This window comes from Melospiza melodia, chromosome 3 (assembly GCF_035770615.1).
Source record: "Melospiza melodia melodia isolate bMelMel2 chromosome 3, bMelMel2.pri, whole genome shotgun sequence".
NCBI lineage: Eukaryota > Metazoa > Chordata > Aves > Passeriformes > Passerellidae > Melospiza > Melospiza melodia.
The window spans coordinates 47,112,760-47,139,856 of NC_086196.1; the positions used below are offsets into that span (position 1 = coordinate 47,112,760).

Consider the following 27,097-nt stretch of genomic DNA (forward strand, 5'->3'; position numbering starts at 1 on the left):
CTGATCTTGTCTTGATAGCAAAGAGATCACAACTCAACCCTGTACTCGGTTCAGTAAAGCAAATTCTCACTGCTGCTGGGGGAAGGCAGTATAAAATCTTGGCAAAAGGGTGACCTTGAGTTTTATTTAATGGAAGCATTTAAGCAGTTTGGTAGCTCTCCAGTAGGACAAATGAGCAGATGTTTTCAGGGAGGATGATGATCAAGTTGAGGAGTTGAAAGTACAGTTGTACAGCCCTTTGGTGCCACGTGTGTGAAACTCATATTCACCTGTATGTCTGTTCAGGCACAAGCTGTCCGTGTGTCTGTCTCTCTTCTGCAGTTCTTGTGTCAGCTTTTCCTTCAGTCCAGAAAGAGCGTCCCTTCTTTACCACCGTACTAACACACAGTCTCCACTTTCTATTGAGTAAAACTGCAAAGGCTTTAAGTCATTATCTAGTTCAACTTCTTTTCCTTCCAGCTAGAATGAGAAAGCAAAAAAAAAACCTAATCAGACTTACACTGAAATCCCTTCATAAACCAAATAGCAGGCAGTTGCAGTCAGGGAGAATCTGTCATATTACAGAAATGAAATTAGGTCCTAAATGACAGCATGAAGACAGCTCTCCTCAAGTGAAATGAATTTCTTTATATAGTATTTTAGAACATGCTATGGACCTTTAGCAGCATGAAATATTTTGTTTTTCAGTATCTGTTTTTAACTCACTTTAGAACTTTTGTAGGACAGTTTCAGGTCTGAACCAGGAATTTTAAACAGGCGATACAGCAGTCCTTTGACCTTCTGAATAGTCATAGACTCTGTTGAGGGGAGAGAAAGAAAAGTTATTAGAAAAATGCTGCTGCCACTGAGCTGTAGCAAAGTACCAGTGTTTCACTTTACTTGCTTATAGCAACAGTGAAAGGCTGTATTGCTGCTTCAGTTCTAACACTGCAATAATGTCTGAGGTACCTGAGACCATATCTGCTACTGTCAAGTGGAAAATGGTTTCACCTGTGGTGGACAGGGCAGGATGTGCTGCTACAGAGTAAGCGCTTTGATCCCAAATTAAATGTTACGGCTTCATAATTTACCATTTCTGAGTCTGTATTTCTACATGCTAAACTAAGTGACCTTTGGGACACACACCAGCCAGGTTCTGACTACTTGCATCTGGCAACTGTTCCTTGCAGTTTTGCATTACTAGGAATTGGCTTTCCCAGCACAAGTAAGGAAATAGCAGGGTGGAACTAGTGACATTCTTAGGAATGGTATTGAGTTATTAGTCCCAAACACAGTGTCAGCAGAGTTGTTTATATTATGAAGTCAGTTATAGGAAGGGGTATTTTTTTGTAATGGATCTTGAGTGAATAGATGTAGTTTGTTCCAGAGGTGATACCTGTGTTTGCAATAGATAAACTCAGTATTTTGGTTGAACTTTCACTTCTTTTGAAGCTTTATCTAAAGGCACAGCAATAGCGAGTTACTCCTGTAATACCACACATTGTACTTAGACAAATATTTTTCTATCAAACATTTTTGTAAAAGCTGTATCTATCTGATTTTATGCAAGTTGTGATAATAAATGTGATTTTTATTTTAGAATAAAGCTTGAATTCTTCTTTTCTCTCAGACTTCATTCTGACACATCTTTCCAAAACATCAGCTTAATTTAGAATGGTCTTATTCATTCTGGTGTCACCACAGACACTAAAACTTCAAAGGATGAATTTGATGGAGGTCAGAACTGGACTTCTAACTGCATGGATTAGATACTAGACCTCAATATCTAGATTGACACACTGTGTGGTTGCCTCTTAAGACTTCATGTTCTGGTTACTTGGTTAACACATCCACCAGATATCATCCCTGTTAATAGGCCTTTAATTGCCTCAGAATATTAAAAATGAAACCAGCAGCAGAGCATCAACTTCCCAACAAAGCATCAACTTTTCATCTTTGAACTGGACTGAAAGTAAGTATGAAGGCCAGAAGAATTATGACTTCTCAAATAATTTCTGTCTTTGTCATTTCTTTATATGACAGAGGAAAAGCTTTCAGGAGCTGACAAAGCCAGAGGCAGCTGCCATTCTTTAATACAGTTGTTTGAAAAGGAGCAATGAAACAACTACTTGAATATAAGCCAAGAGTTCTTACCTGGCAGTTTTTTCTCCACTGGCTTCTGTTCAGGTTTCTCAGGACACTTAATTGTCAAAGCTTAAAGAAGAAGGGTGAGGCATTAGTGAAAGAACAATAAGCTCTGTTCTGGCAGAAGCACAGTCTTTCTAGTCTCTTTTTATTACAAATTATTTCCCTTAGCTCAGCCTGATCTCTCAAAAATTAGGAGGTAGCCTGCATCTCAGCTGTTAAGATAACATTTAGTCATTATCTGAAAAATTAATTAATTAAAATAACCAAGTTTTTATTCATCTTCGGTAAATTATTGTAGAGGTGACTCCCTAAATGCTTAAAGATATTTTGGTCAAAATGAGTATTTACTTAAAAATGCCTAATTTCTATTTCATTTTTTTAAAATAACCTGCAGTAGAATGGAAATTGCTTATTCAGTTTAAAACAGGATTTTGGTCCTCTCAAAAGCATCATACAAAGACTTTCACAGGATATAATTAGCCTAATTATTTTACAGAGATTAAGAGACTTAAATAAAGGTTTATTTTATGTCTAGCCAATAAGATTCCTTATTCTATTTATTCTTCCACTTAAATGCATTAGAATGTAATGCCTTAAAATACTATTTTGCCCATGAAGTAAAAATTTTCAGTTCTTCTGTCAGCTGGGAAACACAGCTACATGAATTTGCAAGTCGAGGATGTAACCTAGATTAAATATGTAGACAGCTCCAAATACCAAAGCTACCCATGTTTTTCTTGTCTGTCCTAAAGAAGTTATAAAAAAGGTAAAATAGAAAACAGAGCAGCTGAGATTAAAGCCTGAGATGTCTTTTGTAAAGAAGCCATTCACACTGTCAGAATGGAGTATCAATAACCTTTGTTCTCCATTAAATCTCAGTTGAGAAAGTAATTTGGCTTGGGTTGAGGGGGAAAATGAGAGTACACAGAATCAGCTTTTCAGTCAAACTCACTGAGACAGTTCAGAAAATCAAAATTACAAGCTGGAACTTTTTGTTCTTCATCTACACCTAGGAGACACTAAGCTCATGAAATAGTCTAAATGCAGAAGGAACAATTTTGACCATTTCTGGCCTCTTACTCAGGAGCTGATTTTTCAGAGTCAAAGGCTGTTGTCCCTTCAGTTCTCCTTCTTCAGGTGCTCCATATTCTGTTGGAAGAAAAACAGAAGAAGTAAGAAAAATAGAAAAGTAGTAGAACCCTTTAAAGACTAAAACTGAAGACCTAGGACCACTGTGGTGCAGGATCAGGCAGGAGTTCCCTCGGCACAGCCATGGTGGCTCCTGCACCACACAGTGCTGCAGACACGAGCATCGGGCAGCTGCAGGACAGGGGTGTCTGCTTAACATTCCCACCTATGGGAGAGTGGATGGATGGATGGATGGATGGATGGATGGATGGATGGATGGATGGATGGATGGATGGATGGATGGATGGATGGACGCACGCAGGTGCTGGGATCTCTGAGGCCAGGAGCCAGAGTTCCTGAGGCAGCAATGCCCCAAAGGATGCAGTTCTGTGCAAAGCCCACTGGCACACAGGCTTGCCAATGCATGGGCTGTCCTAAGGCTGTAGCGGCACATGGGAAAAACACCCAAGGGGAAGAGAAATTGAAAACAGACCAAACCAGTGCTGCCACAATGCCAGAGGTGAGGAAATGCTATTGTGCTCTGCTTGTACTTACTAAGACAAAGTGCTGGGTATCTAGGATGGGCAGCAAGGAATTCTTCACTTGGCTTGTTTTTCTCTGGGTTCCAATGCCCGCCAGCTTCTAGCCAGTCCTTTCCAAATATTTTGCGATAATCAAGCTCTGCTCCTCTTCTTTCAGCAGGAAGGATCTGTACTGACACAGGAATGGCACATAATATGATTATAACTTATAATATGATTATATGACTTTTCAGAGAACAAAATCTAATCAGTGCCACAGACTCCTTGGTCTTATTTGATGTTCAGTATGTTTCAATGCTCCCAAGAATCTTACAAACCATGTCTCCAAATACTGAGTGATCCATATATTCAGTATATTTTAGAGCCATTAAGCCTCTCTGTGTACTCACTGAACCATAAATTAATACCTAAGCAAAGATTTTGCTGTGTATGGTGATGCAAGGATGTTTTGTGTAGCAATGGATCAGATGCTGCTTCTGCTCTCCTTTATGATAAACATTTGCTGAAATTTTGATTTGGTGTGGATTATGATATTTTTCTATTGCAGAAGGCAAATGTTGATATTGCTGTCACTGAAAAGATCAGACTATGCTGCTTTTTCTATTTTTTCTTTCTTTTAAGAGTATGTTTTTTGTTAACAGTCCTGCAACTTCAACACTATTCAGGCATTGAAAAAAAACCACCATTGACCCATCTTGTCCAAGTCCCCACTGAGTTAGCAATACTCACAAATAGGGCTCAGTCTTGCACTGAGCTTGTGACTGCCCCACTAACAAGGGGATGGATTAGTTGGCACTTTACTTTTCCTGCACCCAAACAATCAATAATCCTAAAAGAAACTGAAAACAATTCCTCAGGCAGTGATTTAAAGTTTTTGCCAGACTCATGCAATTTGTTGAAGTATCACCCACCTCACAGTTGTTCAAAACCTCCAACTGGCTTATCTTGGCAATAATGAGCTGTTTCAGGGTCTCTGGGTTCTTCTCTGTGTCCACGAAGGGGTTATTGTTACACTGCAGTGCCCGCAAACTTGGCAGTTTGTCAAGCTCATTGATAGATGACCACTGAAATGGAAGGGGAGAGTCTTTTGAGGAAATATGTAGCTTCATTTCAGAACAATACCTGGTAACACTGATTTCTCCTGAACAACAAACATGACTGGAAAAATTCTTTTGATCATCTGAACCAAGTACTTGGATCCTGTTCATGTAGCTAAGGAAAGAACTGCACTCCATTTATTTAAAAAACAAACCAAAACAAGAAATTCGAACTTTAGATAATTAGAATTCTGTGAGGGAAATTATAAGGTAGCTGCCATAACATAAACGTGTTTTTTAACATTAATAAATATTTTTACATTTTAAAACTATGCCTCTGTATTGACCAAATTGTTCAACAGTTACCTCAGAATCTTACACATAAAATGAAATTTTAAAAAGCTAACTTACTCTTAAACAAAGATGCATTTATTTACAAAATGTGAAACCATCACTATCTAACCTACCTGTGATATTTTATTGTCATTTATTGCAAGGCGTTTTAGCGAAGGAAACATTTTAGTTTTGCATCCTAGGAAAAGAGTAACAGGAAAACAGTGAAAACTTTAAATTAACAGAATTTTAAAACTATAAATAAATTACTTCTTTTACATACCAAATCCAGCATCAGGAAAGTGTACAGAAGATATACCAGTGTTTCTAAGTATTAGCTGTTCTAATCTGAAATTTAATAGACACAATGATCACTGTATGTGGCGCAGGAAATTATTTGCAAAGAGATACAAACTGATTTTTTTTTTCTTTTCTTAATAAAGACCTGCAGCTTTTGATGTGGTGCAGCATCCCTGACAAATGAAAAGCAGCCTCACAGGCAGTACCCAGACTTCAGCCATGTTCAGGGAATAATATTTTCAGTGAGTAAGTGCAACAATTTCAAACTTTCAGAATGGGTCCTGGATTTAAAATGTGTGATTTTCTAAATGATTTTTTTAAAATAGCTTGTGGCTATTGAAAATCATGGCTGCTGTTTTGGTGTACAGGGAAAGATGGTAATTCTGCAAATTAGCAAAGTGTGGTAAATCACTTTCATTTCATAAGTGTATAATGAAAACCTAATAACACACAGCTGAAGAATGTCTTATTATACAACAAAAGCAAGATTATATTAAAATAGCTCAACTAAATAATGCAGTTACTCTCCTCAAGAGGGCAAAATGCCTCTATTTCAAGATCTCATGAATCTTTCATGCAACATCAATACTATCACATTTCAGCCAACAAGGACTACGGAGATTAATATCTAGGACAAAGAATTTCCAGCTAATTTGTTTACAGCTACCTGGGGAGCTGTGCTATGAGATGCAGCTGATTTCCATCCAGTAGCTGGTTGTCTGAAAGGTCTAACAACTTCAGGGTCTGCAGGACATTATCAGGCCTGATATATTGGAAAAAACAAACACAAAACCAGAACATTTAAACTTAATGGCCAATGAAAACACTATTTTCATAAGTATATAATTGCATGCACACAATTGTGCACGTTTATAAATGTTCTGAAATACATCATGTGAAATTTGCATCAATTATTGTTTTGGTGATGTAATAGCTACAGGAATGTAACTTTATGTGCTGTGTAACTTTGTGGTACACCAGTGGCTAACAACTGACTGACTCATGTTACTCACCTTTCCAAAACTGTAATATTATTAGAAGAAAGGTACAACTCTTCAAGTACTGGCCATCCTTGAGCACAAAGAAGAACCTAAGAGCAAAACTTTATTTAATATTACAAAAGATGGGAATATTTCAGAAATTATACTTCATGCAAATTTGCTCTGAATGTGTTCAGAACAAGCTATGGCTCTCCAAACCAGAGGAACAATTATTAAAGACTTCCTAGTCTTCCCTTTCTTCCAGATGGCTCCCCTGTGCCTGCATCTGCCAGCACAGATGACATCAGAGGGGTTCTGCAGTCACAGGACTGTAAGTCCCAGGCTTGTGGCCACCCTCACAGTTGAGACTGGAAACTGAGTGACCTGGAAACTGAAGAATTTATTCAGTTGAGTTGGAGTGACCAGGTATTCCCTACGATGAGGTGAGGAACTGGCTGTACAAACTCTGTATATGTGCAGAAGTTCCAGAACCTATGTAGAGCTAATACACATAATACATCTGATAGAATATTTTTAATATGTTAATTTTTCAGAGCTTGAAGCCTTTTCTGTCTTGGGACTGTGCCAGCCTATAACCCACTAAAAGCCAAGAATTGCATGAATTCAACACACCCTGAAATTTTCAAGTACTCTAAAGAAAATAGATCAATTCAAAAAGGGCTACAAAATTAACAAAGATACTTTTGTATTAGATCTTATGCCTTGAAATTGTATAAAAAGTATTATTTTACTTTACACAGCTTTATTTAACTTTACACAGCATGAATCCATCCAGCTGCAGGTCTACACAACTGACTCATAAGAGACACCATGCCAAGGGTAAACACTGAGAGCTCCTCCAGCGGCAGCCTATGACTTGGAACTCAACTGTTTCACCCCCAAAAATATGAAAAATCATATCTGCTGGCATATCTGTAACACACAAATACAAACTCAGATATAACAACTTTTCCTGTTCCAAAGCAAGAGCAGGGAACAGATATTTCATCTCTTTAATCTGATAGTGTTCCCCCATGTCAACAAGACAGACCAAAATAGGTATCGACTGGTGATGAAGAAGCATGACAAGAAACCTGCAGAGTCAAGAGAAATGAGGTGCACGTTCAGTAACAGAGATTGCTCCACCACAGCCCAGCATTGGGATGGTTGGATGGAATTAAAAAAAAAAAAAAAAACTGCACAAACCTGAAATATCTGAAGATTTTTCAATATGACTAGAAAATTGCTAAATGGTAGGTCACAGCACAATTCCAAAAAACTCAAATTGCCAAATTTCCAGCTACTGCTTAAAATAGCTTCCTCAGAAACAAAAGTTCAGAGATCTGACATGGAATTAACCCCCAGGAAAGACTAGGGCCTCATTGTGGATAGCTGATGGGGAGGTAACAAATACCCAGAAGAGAGTCACTATGCTCAAAACCAGAAGAATGGAAATGCAACAGCCATTGCAAAAGAAATAAAGATGAGAACAAGAAACAATTGTCATCATGTAAGTTCATGATGTTCCTGTACCTTTAGTTTGTTTATCCCAGGAAGCAAATAATATAATTGGGATAGGCACAAAGAAGCTAAACAGGAATTAAAACCATGAAATGGAGAATAGCTGTTCTCAGTTACTTTCATATAAACCATTTGGACTTACTAAATGAAATTACCAGGCAGCAATATCAGAACCCAAAAAAGGTTGAATTTATGTTAAATGATATGCACAGCAAAATTTTCAAATAGGTTCTTAATACAGTCAGATAAATCATGAAACAAAAATATCCACAAATATTAATTAGAGGTATATAGTCTTGAGCTCACAGAGCCACACAATTCCAGATTACTTTCTAAGAAGCTCTTACCATGTGCTTACCCTTTGCCTAGAATTTTTCCCAACTACCTGCTGCTACTCGCTAGTGCCAGAAGCATGATCCTGCACTTCTGTTCTAACCCAGATTTTTCTTTTACCCTGTATAATAGTAGATTATATTATAAATACAAAATCTTAGTTTGAAAACAGAATCACAAATATAACATTATGATTTAAATGCTGAATAAGAAAGAAAGGGTTTGGAGCCATAAATACAAATTCATTACACTCAGATGCATAAATTCAATTTCTAAGTCAATGGCTGCTAACTTTAAGTCATTTTACAGGACATTTTTCCCCCCTTGAAAGTTATATGTTATGTTTTGAACAATCAATCAACAATTCTACAGTAATAAGCTTTTTTACTTAGTATATCTTTATTATATACTTTATTAATATATCTGATATACTAATAATCTGAGAAGTATTTAGATATATGCAAATCATATACTAATGAAAGAATTCTTTCTGAAAACTGATGTTCAAGGCATGTGAATGTGGAGCTCTGTATTACTGCATAACAGTTAAGCGTGTCCTTCTCCTGTGAAAAATACTTCAAAACAGAGGAACAAACTAAAAAAATCCAACTATAACTATCTCAATGCCATATATTCTTACATATAACAACAAGTAATTTTGAAATGCTGTTTACCATAAATTGTTTTCATTAAAATTAAAACACTCCTAAGACTTTTGCTTATATTGCCATCCACAATTTAAATGTATTTCTCATTTGCTTGGATTATATTCATGACTATTTTCTATTTCAAAGTTGAATTTTCAAGTAACTCCCCTCAGAGCCTAAGCAGTGACATTTTCAAGTAGTTTGTTCACAGGGTACTGATGTCAGGCACATGCCTTTATTTTTCCCCTTTTGTTTGACTGCCCTGGAACACCACTTTGAAGCACAGGCTTATGTCTCCTAACTTACAGGGAGTGAACTGGAACAAATTTATAAAACAGATTTTGGAACCAAAGATGTCTTTATGGCCTATGACGAATCATCAGCTAAAGCAGAGTTTCAAAAAAAAGAAAAAACCCAAAAGCTGCATCATTTTAAATTGCTCTGGCTAAGCTGGGGCTTTCTCACTGCCATTGAGTTAGCCCTGGAGAACTCATCTGCAGCCATGGCTCCAAGCAGCCTTTCAGTCACCCCATGGAGGGATGAAGGACAGCTGCTGGCAGGTACCAACATTTTAAACACCACAATGCACAGATTTACTCTGAGGAGCACTAGGTGACAGTTAAAGTGTTTGTAGCCACTTAATTCTTCCATTTGCTTCACCATTCACGTTGCTGCTACTGTGGAAGGATTATTGACTGTCCTGCCATAAATCCCACAGGCAGTTTTAAGAGCACAGTGAATGGACACTAAACAAAAACACAGCAGTGACCTTCCTCTAGTCCTGCTGCAAGACAAGAGAATGCAGAAGCTTCTTTCTACTCAAGCTCCAGTTTTGTTAAATGCTCTTTTATTGGTCAGCAGCTAGCAGCTGAAATCTGAAAAGTCATGTAACTTTACAATGCAGTACTATAAAATCTGACCCCGAGAAATCCAAATAACAATTTGGAATTTAGAAGCTGTTCTAAGTACCAGGACACTGAGATGCACATCCTAAGCCCCATCTCTGAAAAAAGGCCCACTGCTAACTACAGTTGACAACAGGACTTCATTCCTAATAAGACACCATACCAGGAGAGAGTCATTTAAGTGTGCACATGTTTCAGTGCCTGAAACAAGGCAGAGCTTTGTTTTTCCTCAGCTCTCTGCTGCCAATAACCAGGCATCATGTGGTTCAAGAACCATCAGTATGGGCAAGGTACCAATCAGTCTCCTGCTGATGCTAAGTGAGGCCAAACCAATGTTTTTCTCATCATAAGGAAATATTTTCTTTCTCTTTGCATTTGTTCTATTGCATGCAGACAAGGACATGTAAATCTTCAACAGCTACCACAAACCAAAAGGTTTTCACTTAAAAAAACTTTGGGACATGAAGCTATATTGTACTCCAACTGCTTTCTTTTGATTTGGCAATTTACAGATGTAGATGAAGTAAAATGTTTCTTATTAGACTCCTATGCCAATATCACTTCCTTCATTATGTAGGAAGTACATTAGTCAATATGTAACTAACACAGTTACCCAACAGCACCTTTTCTAAGGATGATTTGATTTCAGTAGAACAATACAAAGCACAAATATTTATTGTGCTTCTCCTGCCTCATTAGAAACCTAATGATATTAAATTTTAAAAAGATCAGGAAAGGCTATTACCTCTGTCCATGTTATTTCAGTTTGATTAAGGGCCAGAATCTTCAAGTTTGAAAATGCACTGGATGTAAAAGTTGATGTAGATGGAAATTTCATTTTGTTTTCACTGCATTAAAAAAAATTGCATAATGAATAATCACATTTATTTAAGTCATTAGTTTGGAGCTACACATTAAAGAAATTTATACCCTCCAAAAATTAAAATCACTGCCAAGATGTCACATATTTTAAAATATAATAAAATATATTTCTAGTTATGTTCAAACATACTCTTTCCTAATATATTTTCCTGCTTCCAGAATGCATATTTATTCAAGAATGCATATTTATTCCTCTGTGGCCTCTTTCACTAAGTTTTCAACATGAAAAGAATGATTTTCATTAATATTAAATGAAACAAAGCCAGAGCTTGGGCTTAAGCTCCTTAGTGTTGACTGAAAATGAGGAGCCTACATGACTATCCAGACCCCAGAAAAACAAAAGTATGTAAAATCCCCTCTCAATAAGCAAGTATCACTACAAAGAAGAAAAGATAAAGATCCTCAAATCTGCAGTCTTCAAATCAGTTTTCATTATTCACCCTGAAAGAGAAGTTTTTATTTCTTTCCTAAGGCATAATCTACCTGCATATTCTCATAAAAATCTCTCAATGTAGTTTATAGTTACACACTTAGGGGTAAAATTTCCACATAAAAGCTGGTGGATGGTTTATCACTTCTATTCTTCCAATATTCCATGCACAAAATAATCAGTAACAGATTTACCTTCTTTCTTTTTTAAAGCAAACAGAAGGTCAAAGCAATACAAAACTGATTCAGACTGTATCAGTTTGTAGTTGTAAGCATCAGATTCCAGCATCAATCTCATTTTGTCTTCCATTTTTTTACAAAAAACTTCTGAAGACCCTTCAGTCTAGAGTAAGCTTCTCAACAATGAAAAACTGAAAAAATTATTCCGGGTGAATTAAAATAAATTTCTCTGTATTCTCATGCACGCTGATAACAATAAATCATTATATGCTCCAAGCAAAGATAGATTTATAAATAGCACCCAGATTGCAAACAGCTGTTCATTGCTAAATATTGAAGAAACTAGAAGACCTATAACTACTTTAAAAATACATTTTTGTCACAATAACGATAAGAATAAATAAAAAAACCTGGTGATTTAGGCTGCTACTTAATCCATTGTGTTACTTCACACCAGAAAATTATTGTGGCATGTGCCAATTACTGTGTATAGGTATGTACTAGAAATGTTCTTTATTTTGGAATTATTTTATGAACTTTCTTGTTCCAATAGAATTGGAGCTTTATTTAATAACATCTTCCTTCCTTTTCCAATGTCATCATTGTACAGGAAATTTTCCCCTACATCTGTCACCATGGTCTCAACAATTTCTTATCAGCATCATTTTAGGACAGAAACAGACAAAGATTTGGGATAATTAAGGTTTAGTCAAAGCATTATGGACAATTAAGTTTAGTGTCAAGACACAGTTGGCTAAACAAAAGTGAGTTCTTAAATGCAGACCTGCCTGAGCACCCAGAATGTATCAAGAATAAAAAAACCCCAAAGATCAAATCTTAAAACTTTGAAGAAAATGTTCTCCAGAACTTAGTTTTACACAGAAGCTGAACTCCTAGGGTTCTTCTTGAATACAGATGTCAGAAAAATATAGCCCACACTACAGCCCACAACTTCAGCAGTTGCTTAAAAACAAGATTTAAAAAAACCAAAAAAAACCTTAGCTCCCATTAGAATGAGTCTTGTTGTATCCAGTTACATTTAGAAAGCTGAATCCTGAGACTCTTGGTTTTTGCTCCCACCCCAAAGGAAGAGAAACCCAAATATGAATATTTATACCTGACATTAAGTGTTTCCAGATTTTGAACTTGAGAAGCAATAGCTACTACTGTCTCCCAAGATGATATCAGATTTTTTGATAAGTTTATATGCCTCATGTCTGAAATTTCTTGTTAAGAAAAATAAACTTATCTCAAAACTGAACTTCCTTTTTTCAGAATTAGAATTAGGGTTTCGTTTTGAATCAAAGAGAAGAAGATTACACTAAGGGATGGTACTGCTCAGTTACAGCAAATTTTATTTTGATTTCTGATATGGAAATGGCTTATAGTTTTACAGAAGAGCTTAACCACACAAATCCTCAAATGGATTCATTTCTATACTGACAGGAACTCTTATAAGTCCTTAAAAATTAACAAATAAAAACTGCTTTGTAGTTTTGTAACACTGCCACCGCATGCAGTGTACTAAACACATTATTTGTTATATATTGGAAACCTCTGGTGTCTACAGAACATATCAGTTCTACTTCTATATGGTTATCTATTCTAGGGAATTTTTAAAAAAACCATTGCTGGAGCCTTCTGAAACTGCAGTCACAATAACAACCTATGACTACACTTCTATTTTAATGCATAATTTGCATTTCCTCTCAAAAATTGTAGGTACCTGGCTGTTGAACTTTTTAACATTACATTAAACTTTTAAATATAAACTTCAGGTTTAATTTTTTGGTTTTTTTAAATAAAAGGATACAAGTATCATTCAGTGATGTGAACACTTGGAATGCTAAATTATGTACTTTATTTGTGGCATCATGCAATACAGCAAGAAAAGGATACTGGCACATGTTCTGCTGATTTCCTCCTCCTGACCAGCATGGCTCACTGCACACTCACGCACCGAGATATCCACCAGTTTGTTCAGTTGTCTACGTGAGAAAGAACATTCTGTTAGGTAATCTTCAAACAGAAATAGGTGTGTTACATAAATGCCTGGTTTTTACAACTCCATAACACCCTTTTCATGTGTATCTCCTTTAGAATTAGCAATGTGCAGATTACCACACTGCAGTGTCATTCGCACTCAAAAAGAGATACATCTCTATTTTTTGCCTTTACATCACTACTACAACATAAGTCTGCTTGAACCATAGTTCCAGCTGAAATAAAGAGTTGGTAAAACAGATTAAATATAGCTGTGCAAGCTGGAATTTAATTAGAGATTCCGAGTTAAAAAGGTTTCTTGCAACATGTTTTTCAAGAGGTTCGGAGTTATTTGGGCAGTCTTTGTATCACTTATTAGAAGTATTTTTGACTGCTTAGTATGCTCTGGGAGAAAAGGAGAATAGTTGTGGAATATCAGCTCAGAAGGAGACTGCCACCTACTGAACTAATACATCTTTTCTGCTGGGGGCCATTAGAACTGCAATTTATGACACATCATGAAGTTACTGCTTTTCTTATCCTTCTAGGTACATAAACATGACATCAACTGATTGAAAAACTTCTTCACTAGCAGTACAGTAACTTTCTGTCTTCCCTCTCTTGGTTAGAAATGAATTTGTGATATGAGTAAACAAAGACTACAAAACACGGTACAATATTAAGAAAACATTAAAACACATCTATTTTAAAAAGACCATGCATGTGTATGATGACTGCCAACGTGATGATAATTTATCGCTCATTTCTCACCAGATATCATCATCTGCTTCTTTATGAAACCTGAATGAGGACTGTTAGCATTTAAACATGACATAATCCCAGTTTGTATTTGTAAAACCTGTAAATTAGGAAGGCAATTGGAGGATTTCTTGTCTCCACCACAGTGCAGTCTGGCTTGCTTTTAGACACAACAATTTAATGTGCATTGCAGTCCTTACAGCTGAAATACTACTTGATTGATCAATCACTAATAATGTATCTCAGATTTTCATATATGACACTTGCCTTTGCTGTTCTGCAACAGAATCCATGCCAATAAATTCCACAGTCTTCGTTCCAATTACTACTGTATTCCCTGTGCCACACTGAACATCCTGCTTATCATTCAATCCGTACCGATCCTTTACTGCAGTAAGAAAATCTACTCCAAAATTTGCCTTGTTTGGCCGGATGAACGATCCTCCTTTAGGATGCCTAGAATAGAGCAGTCAGGAGAAGCTGAAATATAAACTGTTATCTTAACATTCACTGACTAATTAATTACTGCTTTAAACAGAAGTACTGAGAGCCAAAGCAGTCAAAAGGCAATTCTACAGACTAATTGTAAACATCACTGTTCCCAGTGAGCCAGGTAAGACTCTCAGAGTATCTGACAGTACTTGATGGAAGTAGTGAGATACCATGAGGACTGGAGCACTAGCTCCCTAAAATCAAAATTACACATCAAAATTACAGTGTCAGTACCATTATTAAATATTGTGGTGGTGTTTGCAGGGGCCCCAGGACAAAGGAAGAGATGAGAATCTTGACTCCATGTTTCAGAAGGCTGAATTATTATTTTATGATATATATTATATTAAAAGAAAATTATATATTAAAACTATATTAAAAGAATAGAAGAAAAGGATTTCACCAGAAGGCTAGCAAAGGAATGTAATGAATAATAAAATTGCTGCTTACAGCCTCGACACAGGTGGCTGTCATTGGTCATCAAGTAAAAACAATTTCACATGCTGGGTAAACAGTTCTCCAAATCACATTCCAAAGTAGCAAAACATGGAGAAGCTGAAGCTTCCCAGCTTCTCAGGAGAAAAGATCCCAGCAAAAGGATTTTTCATAAAATATGTCTGTGACAAAAAATAACCGCTCTGTTATTTCCAAACTCATTATGAAGTCAGGTTCTCCAAAAAAAGAAGTTTCTACCTAAGGATAGACACAAAGCTACCTAAATCATACAATAAATGCACCCGGAGTTTTACCAAAGCCTGAGGAATACTCAGACTAGTGATTGCCACATTGTATTTGACTTGCATAATTCACTAGTAATGCTCACAAATGACACAACATGCAAATTGTAGCACTCAGAACTCTTCTACAAACTCAAACTTTGAAAAATCCTGATACCAACTTGGTAACAATTTTGAATATTCAACAGAAATATCCAACCAATAATGCATATTTAAGTCAGTCCAGTGGAGTTTCTTGGCTTTTTTAGAGCGCTGAAAAAACTTTGTTGCATTCCCGTGTCTCACCAGGCAATTGCTTTGACATTTTCTAGCAAAGTTAGTGAGGAAACACAGTATCAGGGAAGAACTAGGAGAGACAAGTTACGGGAATGGTGAGGATCTGATAGGAGCATCGGCCAGAAAACATCAGGAAGAAAACTGGTAGCTATGAATATCTGCCTGCCATCAAGCTGAGAAGACAACAGGCTTTGGTAGCAAAGTACCAGGAGGAAGACATCACTCATGGAAATAAAACTTCTCAAAACAGCATGCGAGCATCAAGTGTCTAATTAGCAAATCATAATATAAACCACCAGTGCTACAAAGTTCAAAATTCTCATAGAAAAAACAGTAACTAAAGGCCCCAAATCTTATGAACCTATTACAAGTAGAATAGTTTGGGCACCATGTATTCATATTTTTGTTAAAAAATCAGTGCTGGAAGTTTCCTGTGCCAGTTTCATTCATTAGCCTTTCTTCTCTCATATCCTTAAGAAGGACCTCGGTAGAAACTCAATAATATTTACTTTCAAAATATTTTCAGTCTAGTTTTGTAATGACTATGCTTAGAGTGCAATGATTACAAAAGAAGAAGAAAGGCAAATTACTAAAGAATATAAATCTGGTATGAACTTTTCATGTTTGATAAGCATTTTCAATACCTTTTTAATTCAGTAACCTTCTCTTAAGTAATTTCTTCCATTCCTTTGAAATTCTTCATAGCTTGCAAACACTTGACTGATTTAAATATTGAACTTTCTCTAGTGTAAAAATGATGTGATTCTTTCTTAATACCTCTTCTTAAAACAGTAAATTGCCTTTTTACGACCTGAGCTAGAACATCTCTTGCCTCCAAATATATCACTTCTGCATTTAATTAAGTCAAACAGCTTCAAAGATGGTAGATAGTACAGGATTCTGCTTGTGGCTCTGGAAAAAATCCCTGTACTCCTGTCTATCTGTAATTCACACTAGGTCCTGCTGTAAATTTATTCTGACAACGACTATCCAATTTCCTATCACCATGATTTTGTCATTACCATCCCTCTACACTCAACAGTTCTGCTCTCCTCAACCCTCTCACCAGAGCTACTTCTGCATTCATCCTGTCATGCCATTTATCCCTGTCATAGCCAAGACCTTTGGGTTTCTCCATCACCATATCCATTCCTAAGCCCATTTCTGTCCTGTCTGGTCACCACTTCTATTGGCATCTCCTTCTTCATTTTCTGTGCAAGAACTAGTTTATCCTAAGGAGAAAAAAAAAAAAAAAAAAAAAAAAAAAAAGCAGAGGAACCTAGCTAGCTACCCTGTGCCCTGTCATATAAAGCCATAGGAAAACTGAAAATTTTAGTGTATTTATCTCTCAAGACACTTCTCTTTTTGTCCTGATCAAAAGGTCATAGGTCTTCTCTCTCCTGTTGCTATCACTTCCCGTTACTCTGCATGCTATTATAAGTTACCTAATGTATATTTAAATCCATTCCAAAGCCTAAGCTTCTTTCTCAGTTCCAGTCTATTTATTTGATCTACTTTTTTAGGAGCTGTCACAAAAGACAGGAAAGGAAACTGCAATAGGAACCTATTTTCAGGGAAAATTATTGTGCATTCAAGGAGAGAGGTCACTGTAACTCATTTTCCCTAAAACACACTGTGTTTTAGGGAAATGAGTTACAGTGGGGACATATGAACTGTACAACCTGCATGTACATATCAAACAAATAATGTACAACACATGGACTAATGCATACACACACCTATTAGCCATCAATCTCCATAACTGGGAATTAAAGAGATAAATCCTAATCCAAAGAGTCATCCAGCATGCATATTATGAGATGGAAGAACCTATGGATTACTGATCAACCTGACTTAAGATGAACACTCAGAAGTCTGAGAACAGAGATTCTGTTCTCATGTATGCAAATTGTTTTGCAGCCAGAACAAAAGACTGTGAGGAAATAGAGTGGTAGAAGATATGGCCCAATTTCCTTAAGCAGAAAATGTGGAATATGCACAAGTGGGGCTCTGGCAAGCGCTGGCTCTAGTTAATACTGACACTTCCTACTGACTTTTAAAATAGGAAGGTTGACCCCAATCTCAGAAGTCATCTTCTAGGACACTTCCTATTCATGATTCAGTAGCCTGAAGCATACAGCCCATCTGCTGGCATACCCAGGGTGCTTCAAGGATATTCATTAAAATTTAGATTAGCTGTCAGCTTCCACTGAATAAGGAGGAAATCTGGCATCATTCTTTGCTAATGTAAAACAAAGTGATGGCACTGCTCATCATTACAGGTACATGATGGCTCTTCATATGCTAGGGAAATATCACACACACACTTCTCAGCACTGAAGAAAAATGCAGGAGTACACAAATCATAACAGCTACACACTTGAGCTGTCTGACTGCAGAAGCTCTGAGCCACAGAGAGAGATGTCAGCTTTATCAGCCTAGGCAGTAAACATGGATCAAAGGGCTTCTGTGCCCAGTACAGTCTGTTTGCAATGATCAACTCCAGGCAATTACCACCATGACTGCAGCAAATGCACTACAAGGCTCATAAGATGTCATCAAGTGGAGCTGTTTGAATCCATGAATGTCTTTTCTACACAGATCTGAACAGATCTCTTCCCTCTAGGGGAAGGTGTTCAACAGACAAAACTTCTATTAGAAGAATCTACACACAGCAGTAAAGAAAATCCTTCAAGTTTTAGAAAGAGGCTGTGGCACCAAACAATGCTTATAAATGACATCTAACACTAACCTGCCATAGTGTATCAAATTCCTGACTGAACAGAAGAAGCCTTGCAAGCATGAGCAAGTACTTCAAGTTCTTGAAAGTTTACCTTAGTTAAACAGACATGAAACTTGACTCTGGGCTTTCAAAAAACAAGGAACGACAGACAGACATCTGCAGCTTTAGATGCCATCTCGGGGTTCTGCTGGTGCACAGTACATGTTTGAGCAGCAGTTAGGGACAGCCTTTTGTTTCAACACAATTCTACTGGCAGCAAAGAGCACGAGTTTCTGATGAACAAAACTTCTTAAGTGAAACCTTCTCAGGAATCTTAGGAATGCTTTCTGCCTTTGCAAAATGGAAATATTTTTTTTTTCGTGGACACTAAAATGATATTCTTTCCTGTATGTGAAGAGTTTGTTTGTTCTCTAGGTAGATATTCCTGGAGGTGAATGTGTCATCCTTGAAGAAAAAATAGCCTAATTTAATATAAACAGATCTTTCATGGAGCAGATAATCTTGAATCATCATGAAGCAGATCATCATGCAACAAGAACAGGACAACCAGGGGAGGAAGGTGTGCTTGTAACCCACATTTCCCAGGGGAACACATGCATGCAAATGTGTCAGTGAGTCTGTGGGACCAGAACACGTTGGAAAGCACACTCATGTTTCAAAAGCTGCATACAAATTTTAACACAGTTTTAAGGCTTGATTACTCATTTCTCTTGAAGGACTGCACAACATAATTACATTATACACTACTGCAACTGACAGCTAAAATAGTAGCTTCCTCAGTTATTAAGAAACAAGATCCTATTATCAGGGAAAAACTGAACACAAAACCACCACTAGATTGTGCATTGCCATTTCTAGCTGATACTGGGCTGATGAACATGCTCATGATGTCAGCATAATTTGAAGCATGGCTGTTTTGTTCCTTGGTACTCATATTCATAAGAAGTTAAATTATCACCACATAATGACCCAGATAAATGTACTGCCTTTTATGAAATATAAAAGTTGAGGTCATATTTTGAAAAAACCTACTATAGAGATCACATAGAGCTGTAAACAGACCTACTGTTTCAAGGAAGGACTTGAAAAGAAAGAAGATTCTCTGGTAATGAGAATCTCAAAATCAGTTTTATTTTCCTCTTATGGTCTTATTTTCAAATGTCACTCTGAAAGATGTATTTTTTAAAGCAGTTATTTTCAAAATTGCCTTAATTTCAAAATGTCCTTTCACTGCATTTGTTTACAGCACAAGCTACTTGATCAGCTGCTTCTGCTTATCAGAATTCAAGGAGTGAGCAAAGTAGGCTTGTAGGCAAAGGATACTTATGATAAGGGGAAAAATACAGCATTTTTTTCAGATGTGTATATTCATCTACAAAGAAACATTATTCCCTCCTAATCAATAGTAGTAAAGAGGTGATGTTTTCAGTTGTGGGAGTTTAGGTGATGTTTTCAGTTTTGTTTTTCAGCCCCCTTTTGCTAAAATAAGGTAACTATTTCTTACTTAAGTTTGCCTACATTTTCCCAATAGTCAACAGAAGAACTACAAATGTGTCTGCACACAGGAAGTTATGTCTGTGTGTCTTGGTGGACTGCTGGAACTATGTATTCTCTTAGAATCCAGCAGGACCTCTTCTGATTGGAAACTAGCACAGCACAAAGAACAGGTACTGAAAGAACAACATGTTTGAAGACCACAATATTTACATTTGTTATGGGTATTGAGCTTCACTCAAAACATTGATTCTTACATCAAGAATCAAGGGTTCTGAGATCTCATCTCCTGGAAGCACACTAGTGGCTACTAAAAACCCAAGAGTCTATACACATATATATAAATGTCATACACACACAAATGTAAAGCAATCGAGTTTCTGAATAAAGATGCATGAAATGTTCAATTGCTTTTTCTGTCCAGAGAGATTTGGAATGGTCAGCCAATTATTTCTAATTTTTTTTCTCCTGCAGCAGAACATAGCTAGCTTCAACTTGGAAACTGTTCCAAGTAAATTCAAAACATTTAGGAAGCAACTTCCACTAATATATTAATTTAAGACTTGGTTGTGCTGAAACCATCATTTCCAATTCCTTAGCTGAAACAAAAAAATCCAGCAATGTTGATTTTTTTTCTTGTATTAAGTGTGTTTAGCCTCCTCAAGCCTTGTTTTATTATTATTTAAATACTAGGGATACAGGGAAAAATATCCAGTCCTCACAGGTGGTGTTTTCTTCTTATTTTTCTGCAGAATAGATTTTGTTCTCTCATCCTTCACCACTTCTATGCTCAGGAACTTACTGAGCTAGCAGTCTCTAGTATTTAAGAGTTATTGATGACTTTATTCTATGAACTCATCCAGTTACTATTTAACTTATAAACTTTTAGCTGTTGCATGTGTCCTGACATAGAAATCAATGACTTGCTGCAGTTAATATCCATCTTAGAGTCCTGTATTCCACAATTTCAAACATGTTAAGTGCTCAAACCCTTTCACTTAAAAGTAATGCCTGCATATATTTAAAAACCCCACACAGCTGCACTATGTTTTGCATACACTAAATCCAATTAATATATTTACAATTCCTTAGTGATACAAATATAACCCAAATCATTAACAGGAACTTGGCATTTTCCCTTAACAAGATATATGCCAGTCAGCTTAAATTCAAATATAAACTGTATTTGAAACACTTAATATGTACCAATATTTCAGTTCAGAATTACTTCATGAAAGTCACCAGGAAATACTGATTTCCTAACTAAAGTAAAAGATCTAAAACCTACTAAGAATAATAATAACATCCAAAAGTCTCATTTTTATAACATACCTCTGAAAACATGACTTGTATTTTCTAAGTATTTACTATACCCTAATACCTGCAACTGGATAAATATCAGTGCTGGAGCCTCTATGGGTTAGCTAGTCAGAGCACTCAGAATTATGATCTTTTTAATACTGGCCAACTGATAACAGAAAGGTTTGCCCTAAAAACTGCCAAAGGGCCTTTTCCCATGAGCATCTTGTCACCACACATGGCATGCCAATGCTGTGAACCAACTCACCTGCATGTAAAATACTGTGTTCCTTCATAGCTGCCATTATGCTTTCCCCTCTCCGGATCATCCCATTCCACGCCCAGCCAAATTCCTGAAAAAAATGGTTGATACTTTTTCAAATTTACAGCACCATATCCATAGATATCACAGCTGGAAAGAACCTCTGCAGCTCACTCAGCCTAACCTTCTCTCTCAAAGCAGGAGATTATCACCAGCACCAAAAAAAGTCAGTCAGGTAATTTGTTACCTAGCCAGACCCCGAAAATTTCTGAGGAGAGAAAGATTGCAACCCATCTGGTGAGCATATTCCAGTGCTGCATTGTAGTGTAGCAAGGTAATGGGAAAGGTTTTCCTGCTGTAGCCATTACCCTTTACTGTATAATCTAGCACTTGTAAGAAGAGTTTGGCTCTGCCCCCTTTGTAACCAGCTGTCAAACAGCTGCAGGAAGCTATTGGATGGCGCTTTTTCTTCTCTTCACCACATTAACCAAGCCCAGATCCCACAACCTCTGCACAACACATGTGTATGGTCAGTGCCCTTCACCACCCTGGTAGCCTTCCAAGACTCCTCAAGAGAGAAGACCTTTGAGATCCTCTCAGGTTTGTCTGCATCCCTCTCGAACTGGAACAGCTCCACAGCAGATCCATTATTCCAAGGGTAACCTTGTCAAGAACCCCATTCCCAGAGAGGGACAACAGCTTCCTTTAACTAGCAGGCCAAGCTCATCACTTCCCTCTAAGGCAGCCCAGAACAACATGTATCTCTGTTTGTTACAGGGGTCACTGCTGGCTCATATTCATAACAGTATCCAACCTAACTCCCAAGCCCTTTGCAACAGACTCTCTGAGTCACTAATACTCCCTCATCCATACTAGGTGTAGAAATTTAACCTCCTTGAATCTCTTGGGTTCAAACCTCAAGTTCATAAACCTTGACCTGGATTGCAATTCTACCTCACATCACAGCAGCCATTTGAGGGTGAACACTGTTCATCACCCAAATCACTGAGGAATACATGAAACAATACACACCCCAGCATTTACTTTGGTAGTACTCACTCATTACAGATATCAAGTCTTTAATTACTTTTTCATTTGACAGCTTTCAAATAATTTAACAGTCCATTAACCTTGTATTTCTTCAGCTTCCAAATAAAATTCATTACAAAGACATTATTCAAAGACTTACTGAAGTCAAGGAATATTGACTCGTTCTCCCTTCATCCACATTCACAGTCATATCATTGTAGAAAGTAATTACATTTACCAAGCACAACTTCTTCTTATTTACAAGTACCAAATACTCCCAACTACCATCTTGTCCTTCACAGGCTTGGAAATGGATTCCAAGGAAACATGCTATGTCAGCTTTCCCAAAATTGAAGTGAGGCCAATGAGTCTACATTTCCTGGTCATCCTCCTTGCCTCTTCTAGAACAGTATGCAAGGCTGGTCTTCTTCCAAGCATCAGGAATCTTCCCATAAATTTGAACATCTATAGTGGGTTGGCCCAGGCTAGATACCAGGTGCCCACCCAAAGCCACTCTGTCACTCCCCTCCTCAGCTGAGCAGGGGAGAAAAAATACAACAAAAGGCTCATGAGCTGAGATTAGGACAGGGAGAGATCACCCACTGTTTACTGTCATGGGCAAAACATGACTTGGGGAAAGCAATTGAATTTATTATCAAGCAGAATCAGAGTAGCCTAATGAGAAGTAAAACAAATCTTAAAAATAACCCCACCTCGGCTCTCCCTCTTTCCTGCACTCTACCTCCTCCCCTGAGAGGTACAGAGAGCTGGAGAATGGGGGTTACAGTCAGTTCATCACACCTTATTTCTGCTGCTTCCTCCTCAAAGAGGGTGGTCCTTCCCCTGCTCCAGGGCAGGTGCCTCCCATAGAAGACAGTCCTCCATGGAGTGGTCCAACATAACTCCTCCCTACAGGCTACAGCATGCTTCCTTTGGAACTGCTCCAGTTTGGAACTCTTAGTCCTTCAGGAAAAGGCTACTCCAGGACACAAGACCTACCAGGAAACCTGCTCCAGCAGGGCTTATCTCTCAGGTCTACCAGGAGCCTGCGCTGGTGTGGTAACCACTTCCTTTCAGGCATCCACCTGTGTGTGCCTCCTCCACGGGCAGCAGGTGGATCTCTGAATCCCTGCTGACCCCCTGGGCTGCCAGGCAACAGCGTGTGTCTCAGCAGATCTGCAGGGGAATCTCCTCTCCAGAGTGCGGAGTACATCTTTCCCCTCCTTCTTCACGGACCCTTGTGTCTGCAGGGCTGTTGCTCACACATTTTCTCACTCAGCTCTTCTCTGGCCACAGCTACCTTCGTGCAAAGAGTCTCTTTTCCTTCCCTTTCTTAAAGAAAGTTTCAGCGAGGTGCAACTACTATTACTGACGGGCTCAGCCTTGGCCAGTGGCAGGCCCACCCTGGAGCCGGCTGGCAGCGGCTCTGTAGGACATGGAGAAAGCTTCTGGCAGCTTCTCTGGTGGCAGATGCCACCCCTGTAGCCCCTGCCACTCTCAGAGCCTTGACACACAAACCCAACACAATATGTTATCACCTGGTCTGGAAATCTACCTCTCACCTTCCCTGACTGTCTGCACAGAGATCAGGGAAAAGACTGTGAAGTTCTTCTTACACTCCTTTTGACAACTCTGACTTCTTTAAAGAAAAAAACCTAAAAACCTCACACAGATTAGAAGTCACCACATTTACACAAGAACAATGAGGAAAATCAAATTGTAAATTGCCTCGTTTTACTCGACGCTGTTGGGTTTTTTTAATGAAAAAGAACATGAGTAGAACCATGAGAACAGCCATAAAACGTGAAGATTATTACTTGTGTGGCGCTTACCTGCAGTAGGAGACACGCTGCCCACATAGCGCACAGTCCCGTAGTCGGTGCCACAGGCGACCCGCCGACCCAGCGCATCGGGCGGCAGCCCGGCAGCCATTCCGGGGCCGCGGGAACCGGGCTGCTCCCGGACCTGCAGGCACAGGAGGAACGCCCTTAACACACGCGCAAGCCGCTGCTCTCACAATGCCCGTACATTGAGCTGTTCTTTTGCCGCCCGGCGCCACCCGTGCCGCTCCCCGCTCCCGGAGCCGAGCCGGCTCCTGTGGGCCGCCCTCAGCCCCCGCCCCACACGCGCGGGGCCGCAGCCGCCGCTCACGCACCGCCGGGACTGCTCCGCTGCCGCACTTCCGCCCCGCGCCGCCCGCCGCCCCGCCCCTGCCGGCTCTCGGAGCGCTCCAATTGGCCGCGACCCCCGGCGCAGCCCTGCCCTGGTCCGCTATTGGCCCGCCCCGCCTTCTACTCTGCTCGAGACACCGCCTTCAGGGGCAAAACGGCCCGGGGCGTCGCCGCCGTGGAGCTTTCTGGGTAATGGGGTTCACCAGCGTGGCCCCGCCGCGCGGCCTGTCAGCCCCGGACTACAGCTCCCAGCATGCCGCGGAGCGAGAGGCGGGTGCTCTGATTGGGCGAGCGGGGCCCGCGGGGCGGTGCCGGGTGTCCCGCCCGTCCCCGGGAATGGCGCCTCCCGGGGAGTGGCCGCAGAGTTTGCGGCGGGCGGTGAGGAGAGAGGAAGGGCGCCTGGGGGAAGTGCTGTCGTGCTGTGAAGCAGCACGGCGTGGGCAAAGCCCTGCGGCATCGGTGAACTGACACTGAGTAAGAGATGGTTCCAGTCCGTAGCTCAAGGCTCTCACGGAGCGGCAGCTGAGGAGAACGCGGGCGGCTCGCCGAGCAGCAGAGCTCCCCCGCAGCACCCCCGCGCCAGGCGGACTCCCACACGCTTGTATTCCTCTGTACGCTGCTACATTTGCTGCTGCATTTACTTCAACATTCAGTATTTGGGGGAAATATCCCGGGGGTGTTCCAGGAAAATCGAAATGTCCACTGTGCGTAAGATTAACAGCAAAAAATGAAAGACCTGAGTCTGTCCTAGTACCAGTCGGTGAGGAACAGAAATTGAGTAAGAGCTCTTCAATTTGACAGAGATAGGTATGGCAAGATCTAAGAGCTGTGTTTATAAAAATCAAAGTATCCTAATTGATGTTTTTTACCTTTTTAAATCTCTTGTGTTTCATAGTTCAGTGTCTCATAACAGCTGAATACAAACAATATCATTTGAATGTTGGCACCACCAAGACTGGAGCAGTAATGACAGTAAATAATCAACATCAGCTCTTTCAGTCCTACAGCTCCATTACATGAAATCTGTCTGTCCATTTGGCAGGCAGCGTATTAGTACTCTTTACTCTGAGGCTGTGATACTGACTACAGAAATGAGATATGGCTATTTGGTAACACTAGTACATTCCAATCAAAACAATCTGGATAATGTGTATATTCTTTAGCATGCTGATAGCTTGCATCTTCAATTAACAGGCTTTGAGGGTGCACTTTACTCTCTTGCACAAAGGGGACAGCCCAGCAAAGAACTCTGTGCTTTTATTTCATAGTCCTCCCTTGCCATAGGTAGTGTGTTATTTCAGGCCAACTAACAGAATTGGGGGAAAAAATAGATACCCCAGTCCTTCTTCCCCATTTTGGTGGGGCTGCTGTCTCATCTGGGTTCCTAAGCCCATTCATCTCCCACAGAGGGCACTCTTGGAACGATCTATTCCAGTTTCAAGCCATGTAACTGAAGGTATGTGGAAGTGGTACAAGTGAGAGCAGTGAGGCCTCTTGCTCTTCTTTTGACTCCCCCACTGTTCCCAAGGTCAAAGCTGAGAGCATCCTCCACTTTGTGTAATGCCTGACAGGAAAGGCACTGAAAACAAGAAAATACTTCTTTTGCTCCTTCTGACCCCAGCTGCCCTTTTTTTATCCCTAGTTCGACAGCCATTCTCACAATCTACATGCATGTTTATTTCTAAGATGATAATGAGAATAGCAAAACTTACTGCTTGTTCTTTCTGTTTCTTTGTACTTCTTGTTTTGGTGTTGTAATCAACAAACAGCCATAGCTCATGATCTGCTTGACAAGGAACAGGACAGTCCCAATGCCAAAGAAACTAGACCAATTTAACATTTTCACATCATTACCTCAAGTTACAACTTCGGCATTTTATAAATGCTTAAGCAAAAATGGATTTAGCTTCTGAATTTATTGAACATTCAGGCTGGTTGGTGTAAAAGGTAAGAGATTAGGTTTATAGTACAGTTTTTACACTTCTGTGAGTAGCAATGACAATTCCTCTGCATGGCTTTTACTTTGACCTGTATATTCCATCCCACCCCAAAAGAAAGCAGTTAGCTATAGGTTCTTCAGTCAAAACCACAGAAAAACTGTTTGAGTTAGTTCCATGCTTCATATAGTAACTCTGCAATTATAGGAAATTCTACTTCTAAAGAACTCTGGGTTTTTTTTTCCTTGCAAACCTTTTTTCCCCTCCAACTGTTCACACAGGCTTGGTGTCAGCCTGGTTTTAGTAACTCCAGTCAGTGAAAGGTTATGCCTCCCTCAGCCAACAGAAGTTCGCTGTAGAGTAACAGAGATCACAAGAGAATAAAAGAGTTTCTATGTATTTCAAAATACATTAAAAAAATGTATGCATTTGCCATTCTAGAGACTTCAGTAATTACTGAGTGATTAAGTAGCTTACACTCTGTGCTCTAGAAATAGCAACTGCAGCATTATGAATAGAGTGAAAATGACCTACTGTGTGCAAGAGATGATGCAGCTGCTTAACTGTCAGC

The 27,097-nt window shown here is 39.0% G+C and overlaps 1 protein-coding gene across 1 annotated transcript; it reads right to left on the reverse strand.

Moving 5' to 3' along the window:
* Positions 1 to 103: 103 nt before the first annotated feature.
* Positions 104 to 24,521, reverse strand: TBCE (tubulin folding cofactor E). Its single transcript, XM_063151608.1, has 16 exons — positions 24,251 to 24,521; positions 21,396 to 21,480; positions 14,354 to 14,542; positions 13,244 to 13,332; positions 12,462 to 12,561; positions 10,599 to 10,701; positions 6,481 to 6,557; positions 6,135 to 6,230; positions 5,451 to 5,515; positions 5,302 to 5,366; positions 4,709 to 4,861; positions 3,811 to 3,964; positions 3,208 to 3,276; positions 2,134 to 2,193; positions 706 to 797; positions 104 to 459 (listed from the first exon to the last, which is right to left on the reverse strand). The coding sequence occupies exons 1-16, from the start codon at positions 24,348 to 24,350 to the stop codon at positions 367 to 369; spliced, it is 1,590 nt and encodes a 529-aa protein (XP_063007678.1). The 5' UTR covers positions 24,351 to 24,521; the 3' UTR covers positions 104 to 366.
* Between the last annotated feature and the right edge of the window lie 2,576 nt (positions 24,522 to 27,097).